The sequence below is a fragment of the Leptopilina heterotoma genome, unplaced genomic scaffold, assembly GCF_015476425.1.
Source record: "Leptopilina heterotoma isolate Lh14 unplaced genomic scaffold, ASM1547642v1 Lhet_65, whole genome shotgun sequence".
Lineage (NCBI taxonomy): Eukaryota > Metazoa > Arthropoda > Insecta > Hymenoptera > Figitidae > Leptopilina > Leptopilina heterotoma.
The window spans coordinates 3,015,919-3,028,327 of NW_025111152.1; the positions used below are offsets into that span (position 1 = coordinate 3,015,919).

Sequence of the window (12,409 nt, forward strand, 5' to 3'; positions counted from 1 at the left end):
ACCAATATAACCAATTTTGCCTTTTATCCAATAAAACCAATTTAACCAATTTCCAGCTTTTTATCCAATATAACCAATTTTGCCTTTTATCCAATATAACCAATATTTATCCAATATAACCAATTTTGCCTTTTATCCAATATAACCAATTTTGTCTTTTATCCAATAAAACCAATATAACCAATTTTGCCTTTTATCCAATAAAACCAATGTAACCAATTTTGCCTTTTATTTAATATAACCAATTTAACCAATTTTGCCTTTTATCCAATATAACCAACTTCTAATTTTGCCTTTGGATTCCAATTACATACGATTTCCAAATTATAACAAATTTTTTAATTTATTAATAAACATAAAAAAAAATTTTTTAACTTTATTAATTAACTTCGAAAACTAAACACAACTCAAATACATAATTATTTAAATGATTGAAAAAAATTAGAAAAAAGTATTTTAATGTATTTCTATTATTATTTAATATTCACTTATTTAATTATATTCACTAATACTTACTATTCACTAAATCACTATTTACTAATTCACGAAGTATTCACTGATAATTCACTTATTTAACTTTTTTATTCACTCACCTATAGTGAGTGAATTCCCAAAAAAATTGTTATACTTCAATTTCGTTGAAGACACGTAGAACGTGCTCCAAGGAAAATAATCGACGATATGATTTTTAAATTAAATTTTCGTTCTTATATTTAGGTGGTAGGCCCTAAACGTGAGTGTCCTCTTCGCACTCATATATATATATATATATATATATATATATATATATATATATATATATATATATATAGGCCTGTATTCGACCCTAAGAAGGATTACGAACCCTTAAACAATAGCCTTTGTAATGGGGATTACCTCGGAGAACCCAGGTAATATTTTCTTTCTTCCTTCATCGCAAGGGAAATATAGAGAAAAGTCTATTATATGTATATATATATATAATATATATAGTAATAGAAACTCCAAAGGTAACGGTCTCGATAACGTCTGGATAACGGCGCCGATAACGCTTTCTCTGGTAACGGCTACCTTTCTTTCTTTCTCTAAAGGCAATGTCAATAAGAATGTCTCTCTTTACCTAATTTGCATATCTGCTGATTTCATATAAGGACTTTTGAAAATACAGTAATGTATTTAGCATCCATAGCAAGTTTGATATCAGATGTAAACTTTAAAGCAGCCGTACATGTACTATGCATTTGACGGAAACCAAATTGGAGTGGTTCAAATAATTTATTTTTATTGAAATATAATGTTATTTGTTTACAGACGAGGCGTTCTAATAGTTTATACAGAGCACAAATTATTGAAATCGGTCTAAGATCGGATGGTTTCTTTGGATCAGTTATCTTGGGAACAGGTCTGACATATTGCTTATCTTATAAATATCAGGAAAGAACCCAGTCTGTAGGGAACAGTTATATACACACTACCGCCGGGAATTATCGGTACGGCTGCAAACGCACGGCCCAAAAACATACCAATCTTTAAATCACGATTTTTTTGTAAATACAAATGTCAGAAAATTAACAAATATACCATTCGAAAGATTATTAAATTCTACGATTAATGGTATATAACTGATATACAAATATTGCAGCAATTGACAAATTTGACAAAAAAATTTTAAAAATACAATTTTTTTGAAAATTTTTTCAACCCCTGCACATTTTTTGAAAATTGCAGAAAAAATTTGAAACTTATATAGGTGTGATCATTCAAGTCTCATCTTTAATTTAAGATCAAAAGAATTCAAAAATCTTAATCGGTTAGCGAGATATCATTATAAACGGACGAGCATTTTCAGCCAAAAACCGTTCAAAATCGACTAATTTCTACTAATTTCTACAATTTTTAAAAAATGTACAGGGGTTGAAAAAATTTCCAAAAAAATTGTATTTTTAAAATTTTTTTGTCAAATTTGTCGATTGCTGCAATCTTTGTATAAATTATTAAAATTTTCAGTTATGTACCATTACACGGAGAAAAATTTATTCGTACTGATTACAATAGTCTATATTACTGCTAGGATATGTGACAACTTTTTGTTATGATTACTATAGCTGTTGTAAGGAGTACAAACATGAAGGTATCCCTTACAACAGCTATAGTAATCGTTCCTACTAAATTCTTAACACATTACGTAGTCTTCGTAATCATTCCAAAAAGTGGTCACATATCCGCGCTGTAATGTAGACTATTGTAATCATTAAAAATAATTTTTCTCCGTGTAATCGTAGAATTTAATAATCTTTCGAATGGTATATTTGTTAATTTTCTGACATTTGTATTTACAAAAAAATCGTGATTTAAAAATTGGTATGTTTTTGGGCCGTGCGCGTGCAGCCGTACCGATAATTCCCGACGGTAGTGTATATATATATATTAATATTATAAATATGTATCAAAATGATTCAACTGATATATATATATATATATATATATATATATAGGGGAGAGTCTCCAGTTGTGAGACGGGTTTCATTTTTGACCCGTTAATTGTAAACGGGCAAACGAAATTGTAAATAAAATATACCGTTCGAAAGGTAACAGAAATACACAACTTTTATTAAAAGAAAGTATAGTGTTTCGATGAACTCAAAAAATTTTACGATACATTTTCCGAGCACATCGCTTTTTTCAAAAAAAAAAAAATGTCTCCAGTTGTGAGACACTCATTAAAAATTGCTAAAATTTAATAAGTTTGACATAAAACGTTATGTTTAGTAGAAATAATTAAATATATTAATAATATATATTATTATATACTAAATAATAATATTTATTCGCCAAAATATGACTATCAAATAAACACAATTTAATAGCTTCAACAAGAGCATTAAAATTGATTTCTTCTGAATCAATTGACTTTTTTCCACTTGACATGCCCAAAAATACTAGAAAAAAGAATCAAAACAACATTTAAATAGTATGCCTGCAAAGTAGTATTTTTTATGCTGCCCAGATGGGTGTTGACACCGTCTCACAACTGGTGATATGCTGTGTCTCACACCCAGAAATTGGCGCTATTTTGAAAAAGGAAAATTAAATTATTTTCAACCGTAGATTGGAACAATGGAATGTTGCATCACAAAATATAAGGAAAACACTAAAAGAAAATGCATTACATTTACCTTTTTCAATTAATTAAATTGCAAAAAAAGTACTTTGCATTTATTGAAAAAACGCTTTTTAGTCGATTATCACACACAGTGTTGGTATTTAACAAAAACAGTTTATATATCCGCCTCGGTGTACACGAAATAGTTGGCTCATATAAAAAGAAATGTTTTTATATAAACCAATCGGCTTTTTAATATTGCATGTTAAAAAAAATTGACTGTCTCACAACTGGAGGTGTCTCACAACTGGAGACTCTCCCCTATATATTCTTAAATTAAGAATATTTTTTTTCAGTGTTGGTCGACTTAGTTGTTGTGTCCAGAAACTTTCTTATTCCAAAAAACAACTCTTTGTATCATTATTTATTCATACGATCAGTCTGTCATGAAAAATTTTGTTATTCTAGCTCACAAAGTATATATTTCTAAACATATTTCCTCTTATAAGTTATATAACAAGTGTAATTTTAGGATCTTATTTATTTTATTTATTATTAAAATATATTTTACGTCAAAATAAGAATAAAAATAAAATAATCTTAATCATAAATATAAAAAAAAGTTTAATGCTTTCAATACAATCAAGTGATAAAGACCTGGTTTTGAATTTTGACGTCTTCTTTTCTTAAAATAATTTTTAAAAACACAGAACCCTGCTAGTTAAATTTTGTCAAAAACATTCAATATTTAGTGATTAAGGCGTACTTGCGTTTGCGAAGGCAAAAAATGGGCCCCACATAAATATTTTTTTTTCACAGTCATTTTATTTAAAATATTAAAAACGATTTTTGCACCTTAAAGTACATTATAAAAACTAAAAAAAGAAAAAATTGTTTCGTTTTTTAACCGTTATTTACGATTCGTAGAGTGCCCCAAAAATTGTCGATCTCAAATTTGTAAGAGTTTGCGGTGCCCCGCATAGAGCCTCTCCTGACTGTCTAAAACCAAACCAACCAAAATTTATTTTTTAGTATACATTAATACCTAGTGGACTAACCTGATGAAATTAAAAAAAAGTAAAAGAAACGAAAATGCGGTACTTTTAAAGTCAAAAAATCAAAAGATCAAAATCATCATTTCTTAAAAATTGACTTTAAAAGTACCGCATTTTCGTTTTTTTTACTTTTTTTTAATTTCATCAGGTTAGTCCACTAGGTATTAATGTATACTAAAGAATAAATTTTGTTTTTTTGATTTTAGACAGTCAGGAGAGGCTCTATGCGGGGCACCGCAAACTCTTACAAATTTGAGATCGCAATGTTTGGGGCCCTCTACAAATCGTAAATAACGGTTAAAAATCGAAAAAAAATTCTTTTTTTTGTTTTTATAATGTACTTTAAGGTGCAAAAATCGTTTTTAATATTTTAAATAAAATGACTGTGAAAAAAAATATTAAAGTGGGGCCTATTTTTTGCCTTCGCAAACGCAAGTACGCCTTAAAAAGATGGCAGTGTGTAAATCGAAACCGTATTTAGACTCAAAAGTTTTACATCATGATCCTCATTATTCTGAGTATATTAACTTGTAGAATTTCTTTTAAATACAGAATTCGTCGACACTAATTTGAACAGACTCTGTGATAAAGACAAAAGAAGGACCTCTGTCGGATGGGATAAGGTCTTTGGTCACTTGGTCAGAGAACAGAAGAAAAAGAAGACAAATCCTAAGAGGATTTTTCAAATTTTATGTATTCGTCCCAACTAGTTGAAAAGAGCGTAAAATGGTAAATAGACAAATCACATATTAGACAAATTTGTTAAATTATTATTAAAGTAACAAAAAAAAGGATTTTTGGATTACATAAAAAGTGTGAGCAATTTTTGAGACAGAGATATTGACAGTTAGTTAAACTGGCGTATGCACTCTCGCACTTGCATAAATTACGCAGTAGTATTCATTATTCCGGCGGCAAATCGTTTGTGAATAATAACGGCTATGAATCTTTTTGGTGGACGTGACCGGTGCATTCGACAGTCGAGCTTATGCTTTTTCTTTTTTTTTACCAAATGTGTCGTTTTAAGTAACTTTTATAAGTAATATATTTTCTCTTTTATAGAGTTAGTCTCAGTTGTTTATTCCCTTTTTTTATTTCATCTTTTTTTTCATTTGGCAATGTAAGAAGAAAAGTGTGGAATTTTTCACAGCAGTTGTTTCTCTCGGAAATTATATTTAATTATTTTCAAACAAAAGGTTTCTATCGTGTAAATTATCAAAGTTGTTACAACGATCTAAAGTCTCCTTAAAACATTACAGTAATTCAATTTTTTTCATTTATTTCTTTATTTTTTAAGAGAGAAAGGCCGTAGCAGTATAAGCATGTAAAAAGTGCCCCCTCCTGGATGAAAAATAATTGTCGACCAAATTCTTACAAAAATCCCTCTGCAGGGAATCCTTAGACAACTTTGTTAATGTGGGGCCAACCAACATTTCCCATGATACTGCTGAAGTTCAATCTAATGCCAAAAAGTTAGATTTTGATAATCTGAAATAGCAAAGTTATCCTGTCCAGCATACAACAAGTAAGCATTCTATTATCAGCTCTTCCGACACGTCTGCTCATTTTTGCTGCGATATCATCTTCTGGAACGTTCACGGGATTAAGAATTTACCGGATATCAGCGAATTCATCAGCTCCCAAGATATAATTTGCTTGTGCGAAACTTGGGCGGAATCAGATAATTTACAACGTTTCATTGGTTCTAATTTTGGCTATGTTGTTGCACCGGCTAAAAGATGTCGCAGCAGGGGCAGAGCTGGAGGCGGATTAGTAATTGTATTTAATTCCGATATATATAATGTGACTGTTCTAACTACTTCTTACAACTATATTTTTGCCAAGGTTGATCATGTTTCTGGTCTCAGCGAATTTATATTGGGTGTCGTGTATATGGCTCCTACAGAAGATCTTGACTCTGTTTTAGATAGTCTTAATTTAAATTTTACTTATTTAACTGAAAATTTTAAAAATATACCAATTATAATGGGGGGAGACTTTAATGGCAGAATTGCAGACTTGAATCAACTAAGTCCAGATATCCTCAATTTTGTATCTTGTGTATCCGCGGAAAGACTTTCTTTAGATAAAGTAGTTAATTCTAGGGGTAAGATTATTACTAGTAACTTCGAGTCCTATGACTTTATATTATTAAATGGTCGAACACGTAGTGATTCCCCTGCTAATTTTACTTTTGTGTCTTCGCAGGGTGAGAGTGTTAACGATCTGGTCTGGTGCTCATCTGAGACCCTTCCTTTTATCCAGGACCTACAAGTTAAACAGATCGCTACCTCCTCTGATCATTTCCCGGTTTTCTTGAGTCTGATCTCTATTAAACATAAGGATGAAATTAATGATTCTGTGAAATTTCTTTTCGACTCGCATCATTCGGACTTTTTTTCTTCTTGTATGTCCTGGAGGAGGGAAGTCGGGAATATTTTTGATGAGATGGATGAATTGAATGATAATATTATTGGAGTGATTAAGGATGTAGCCACGTCTGCCGGTATGTGTAGATATTCTCATTCTGTTAAGAGTTTTTCTCGCAAACCATGGTGGGATAAGGATTGTAAAGAGGTTAAAAAGAAAGTTACACAGACCCTAAAACTTTATAAAGACAGTAGTTTCTCCCCTCTTTTTAAACCAATATACCTTTCAGAAAAGAAAAATTACAAGCTATTTATCAAGGAAAAGGAGAGGAATTATTATCTCGCTAAAATTGAAACAGTGAACAAATGTAAAAATCCTTCACAATTTTGGAAAGCCATCGGTACCTATCGCCGCAGAGAATTCTCTCAATCTTGTATCGATGACCAAGCCTGGTTACTTTATCTTAAGAAATGTCACCCGATTTCTGCCTCCTTCCTTGGAGCTTCATTTCTCGTTAATACTAATCCCTTATTGGATGACCCTATTACTGAAAATGAATTAATTAACTGCCTCACGAAATGTAAAAATGGGAAAGCCCCTGGGATTGACGGCATTAACTACGATTTTTTTAAAAACTTACCTCAAAATTGGATATTGTATTTAGTTCAATTCTTTAATAAAATATTAAATACAGAAGTAGTCCCTAAGGAGTGGGGCAGATTAAGTACAATAATGTTTTTTAAAAAGGGTGATCCTAAGGACCCTGATAATTATCGCCCTATTACTCTGATAAATTGTTTAGCTAAGATTTTCACTCAAATTTTGGGCAATAGACTTAGAGACTGGTCTGTTGAACACGATCTGATTCCGGAGTCTCAGGCTGGTTTTAGAGAGGGCAGGGGCTGTATAGATAATATATTTAGCCTATATGCCATTATAAGAATTCACCTGAACACTCCGAAATCGGTGGTTTACGCGGTATTTATCGATTTTAAAGGGGCTTTCCCATCAATTTCACACAAATTATTATGGAATAAATTGTCTGCGCTGGGACTTAGTTCAAAATTCATCAATATAATGATTAACTTTTATTCTCAAGCATACACATGTATTAAAACTAAACACGATTTTACTGATAGTGTAAAGGTAACTCAAGGTGTACTCCAAGGGGAGGTTTTAAGCCCTATGTTATTTCTTTTATTTATAAGCGATATGGAGAAATTTTTTGTCATGCACGGTTGCAAAGGTCTTTCGATTAATGAATTCACAGAGATTCTAATACTCGGTTACGCGGATGATTATGTGCTTCTGTCTGACTCTCCGGTAGAACTCGCGAAAAAGCTAAAAGTATTAAAAACATATTGTGAATCGAATGGTCTGTGTGTTAATACCAGCAAGACTAAAATAGTTATTTTTACAAATTCGCCCAATTCTTCCGCGCATAAATTCAAAGCCTTTAAATATGGAAACAGTAGCATAGAAGTAACTAGTGAATATGTTTACTTGGGGGTTACTTTTCACAGATCTTGCTCTTTTGCTTCAGCTGCTAATAAAGCCACTAGCGCGGCCAATTCCGCAGTTGGGGCCCTTCGCAAGACACTATCAGTTGCCAAAATCGATTCTTGGGAGGTTTGCTCTAAGTTGTTCCGTAGTCTTGTGGTCAGTATTTTAGCTTACGGCTGCCTGGTCTGGGGACTAAACTTTTTGGAGATGATTGAAAAGGTACAGCTCTCTTTTATCAAGGGGTGGCTTTATTTGCCTTCTTGTACGTCCAGTTTCGCAATTAGACTAGAAACAGGATCTAAGCATCTGGCCTACATTGTTTTCAAACAAGCACTTGCTTGGATTAATAAAATTTTTAATATGAATGATACACGGTACCCCAAGCTGTGCTTTTTGAAATTAATTAAGTTGGCTAGAAAAAATCCGAAAAACAAACTTAATTGGTTTAACCAACTAAAGTTTTCCTTTTTTGAACCTTGTGGGTTGCTGGAGTACTGGAATGGCATTAATTCAGAAACATCTTCCTTAAATGAGAGGGCCATCCTCGATAAATTTGAGCTTTTCCTTAGAAATAGAGACGAAGATCGACTGAATCACTCAAGAAGTCTGTTAATACTCTCGAGCTTGCCCCATAAAGCTGTCGCGCAATCCTATTTACTACTTCGCATGCTTATTTTTTATAAAAGAATTTTATCACAGATCAGACTAATCAATCAACATGTATGTAGAATTACTTTTAACCGAAAAATAATTACTTTTCACTCGGACTCTTTATGTAAATTATGTAGAACCGACTATGAATCCCTATATCATTTAATATTTTATTGCCCGGCATGCAGGCATTTATTTGCTGGTATTAGCTATCAGATCGGAAACGATCTTTCTACAGAAGAGCAATTTTTGAAGGTTTTGTATTCTGAGAACAGAGGAAAGTTAAAGATCTTAGTTAACACCCTTGTTAAAGTTTTTGAGGCTAAAATGAGGTGCGAGGACGTGGCTGGGTAGTGTGTGATTTTGTGTATTTGCGGATCTTTCACTAATTATGCGTTACTCCCTTGTATTCACGACAGGTGAAAAAACAAGTGTAATAAAATAAAATAAAATAAATAAAAAATATTTAGGAAATACTTTTGACCTATTATGAGACTTATTTTCACCAAGTTTCAACTCGAAAAAAATTTTGTTTTTGAGTTAAACGATTTTTTTTTTGAAAAATTCAAAAATTTTGATTTCCTCCAAAATGGTTGAACCAATTTTCATGAAAAAAATTTGTTTGTATAATACAATATGAACAGTTGAAAGGGTACTTCATACTTAAAAAAACCCCGATTTTTGGTCCCTAAATAGTACAGTTTCCTATATAAACGAGGGGCCAACATTTATTGATTTTTTAGTCAACTTTTCGAAAAAATTTTCAAAAAAGTAAAGCTGTCACTGCTGACATTCGTCAAACTATTCCCGTTTGCCCAAGGTACACCACGAGAAGGTTGTCAGTCAGATTATTTGACTTTATACTATATTTACAAGATTTTTGTATAAAAAACAATAGTGTAAATATATATATATATATATATATATATATATATATATATTACAGAAATATTTATTTACAAATTGTAAATACTACTCTCTAAATCTAAAAAAGCGTTAACTCAGTGAGAAATTTCTCACCGGTCTAATATCGGTCCACACGGAGAAAAATTGTAGGTTATACCAACTGGAGACCCCGGTTTAAACTACTTGACAGACACAGGCGTTAACATAACCTCTGATACCCAAGTTAGCACAATTTGACCGCCAGGCAGTTTTGGCTTGGCTGCCTCAACCCAAGTAGAAATGTCCGGAGTTAGGACGGAGTTAAACACCGACATGGTACTGACTCAGTACTGACCGTCGGTACTGACTTTCGGAACCCGATTAGTACTGGGAATATACTGACTCCAAAACCGAATCAGTACTATGTCGGAGTTAAAAAAGTATTAAAATCAGTACTGGCAGAAAACTGGCATAATACCAAATCAGTACTGCGAAGGAGTTAAAAAACAAACAAAATTTGTTATAATGTAATTAAACATTAAACATCGTTTGATTTATTAACAATTAAAATATTTTCAAAGATTTGTAAAAACATTATTCATCAACAATAATATCAAACGTTTTACACTGAGAAAACTGGAGTGTCAAATTCGGAGGTTCAAAAAGTGTATGTTTCCTTTGCTTATGAAGAGAATTAAATAGTCCTTCTAAAATAAATTTTGAATTGGTAATGGAAATCTACTTGTATATTCTCTCCCATTACATCTGAGGGTTAAAAGTTGCGCAGAAAATATGTACGATCTGATGCGCGCGAAATTATTTTTCTGACATTTTATGTATTTAATTTAGGGGTTAGGTTGCCATATTTATTCATTTCGCGCCGGATAAGGAAGGGATTTCTCAAGATGGTTAATTTGTCCCTCTGTTATAAACTCATTTTCCCTCCAAGAGAAATGGCACGAATATCTGTCAATGGTGTATTTGAACATTTAGATTGTTATCCAATAGCTAACTCTCAAATATCAACGATTTGTCCCTCCAGATGTTTAGTCCAATACTCCAGTTTTCTCAGTGTATTAATTTATTATTAACTAATAGATATATTTTAATAATATAATAATAAATTATTATTAATTAATTATTTTTAGAATTATTACGTATTATTAATAATAAAAAAAATTTTATTTTTTAAAGCTGTATATATATTTTTATTTATTTATTTAACAAAAATTTTTCTTAAATAAATTTTTTTTATTATTATTTTAATAAATAATTAGATTATAAATAATAAATAAATAATTATATTAATAATTTTTACCATATTATTATGATGTATCTATTAATTACTACATAATGACTTGATAAAATGTATATAAAGATATATGTATAATAATTTTTCTTGAAATAAATATAATATGCAGTGGATTTATTATTAAAGCACTGTATATATCGGTCCCACAATTCAAAAGGAAGTTTATGCGAGATAACTCCCGAGCTTGCGTGGCTATGCGGTATGTGTATTCGACTTGCGTCCTCGAGGTCTAGGGTTCGGTCCCCCGTGCGTGCGATATTTTTCCGTCTTAGTTTTAAGTGTTTTGTGTATAATTCTTGACAGTGTTACATAAAGTATAAGTTTAAATAATTAATAACCAGTAATAATAATAATTTAGTCATTAATTTAAATAAATAAGATTTAAATAAATAATGAAAAAATAAGAAAAATATTTTTTTAAAACTTATTTTAATAAAAGGAATTCTGATAATTAATTAATAATAATTAATACTAATAATAATAATTATTAGTATTCAATTAATTACTCCCCGCATGCTTTAATAATTAAATAAGGAGCTTATACTGACCGCCGGTAAAAATCAGTACTGGACAGCGTTACCAGCCAGGGTTTTCCCAGTACTGACTTAGTACTGGAGTCAGTACTGCAATACTGGCAGTCAGTACAAGATCAGTACTATGCCAGTATTACATTTCTACTTGGGAAGTAGTGTCAATGGCTGGATCGATATCAGTAGTAAATTGACTGAGATAAATAAATAGGTATATATTATTAACTATTTTAAAAATTTAATTTAACTATTAATTTAATTTTAAAAAATGTTGGCCCCTCGTTTATATAGGAAACTGTACTATTTAGGGGCCAAAAATCGGTTTTTTTAAAGTATGAAGTACCCTTTCAATCATCTTGCAAAAAATATATGTTACTTTTAAAATTACACTTATTTTATAGAAAAAAATGGCGGTGGTGTAAAAAAAATTTCAACCAAAAAAAATGTTTAAAAAAAAAAATTCTTTTTATTGACTTTTTACTGACTTTTTGGTAAGAATTTGGTCGACAATTTTTTTTATCAACTGTTCATATTGTATTGTACAAAAACAATTTTTTCATGAAAATCGGTTCAGCCATTTTAGAGGAAATCAAAATTTTTGAATTTTTCAAAAAAATTGTTTAACTCAAAAACAAAATTTTTTTGCGAGTTGAAACTTTATGAAAATAAGTCTCATAGTTGGTCAAAATTATGCCCTAAATATGGACCCAATCCAGGAGGGTGCACTTTTTACATGCTACTACCTTTGTTTTTCGATATAAAAATTCGTGTTCTCTAAATTTAAATGAGAATAGAAATTTAACTCATTTTCAAAAACTGAAGGCGTTTTCTATTCTAATTCAGTAATTTTTTTTTAATAATCAGTAAAATTCCAGTAATTTATTATAGAAAAATATTGCCAAGAATGGAACTAATTTACATCTTTTGAAAAAATTGTTAGTATTTTACTTCCGTAAAAAGAATATTCTTTACGCTTAATGTCGACGCTAGCATCAGTTTTGAGTCATTTCCGAAAATTTTA

At 30.8% G+C, this 12,409-nt stretch overlaps 1 protein-coding gene across 1 annotated transcript; it reads left to right on the forward strand.

Moving 5' to 3' along the window:
* Positions 1 to 1,291: 1,291 nt before the first annotated feature.
* LOC122510015 lies at positions 1,292 to 9,096 on the forward strand. Its single transcript, XM_043624399.1, has 2 exons — positions 1,292 to 1,381; positions 4,690 to 9,096. The coding sequence occupies exon 2, from the start codon at positions 6,031 to 6,033 to the stop codon at positions 9,013 to 9,015; it is 2,985 nt and encodes a 994-aa protein (XP_043480334.1). The 5' UTR covers positions 1,292 to 1,381; positions 4,690 to 6,030; the 3' UTR covers positions 9,016 to 9,096.
* The last annotated feature ends 3,313 nt before the right edge of the window (positions 9,097 to 12,409 follow it).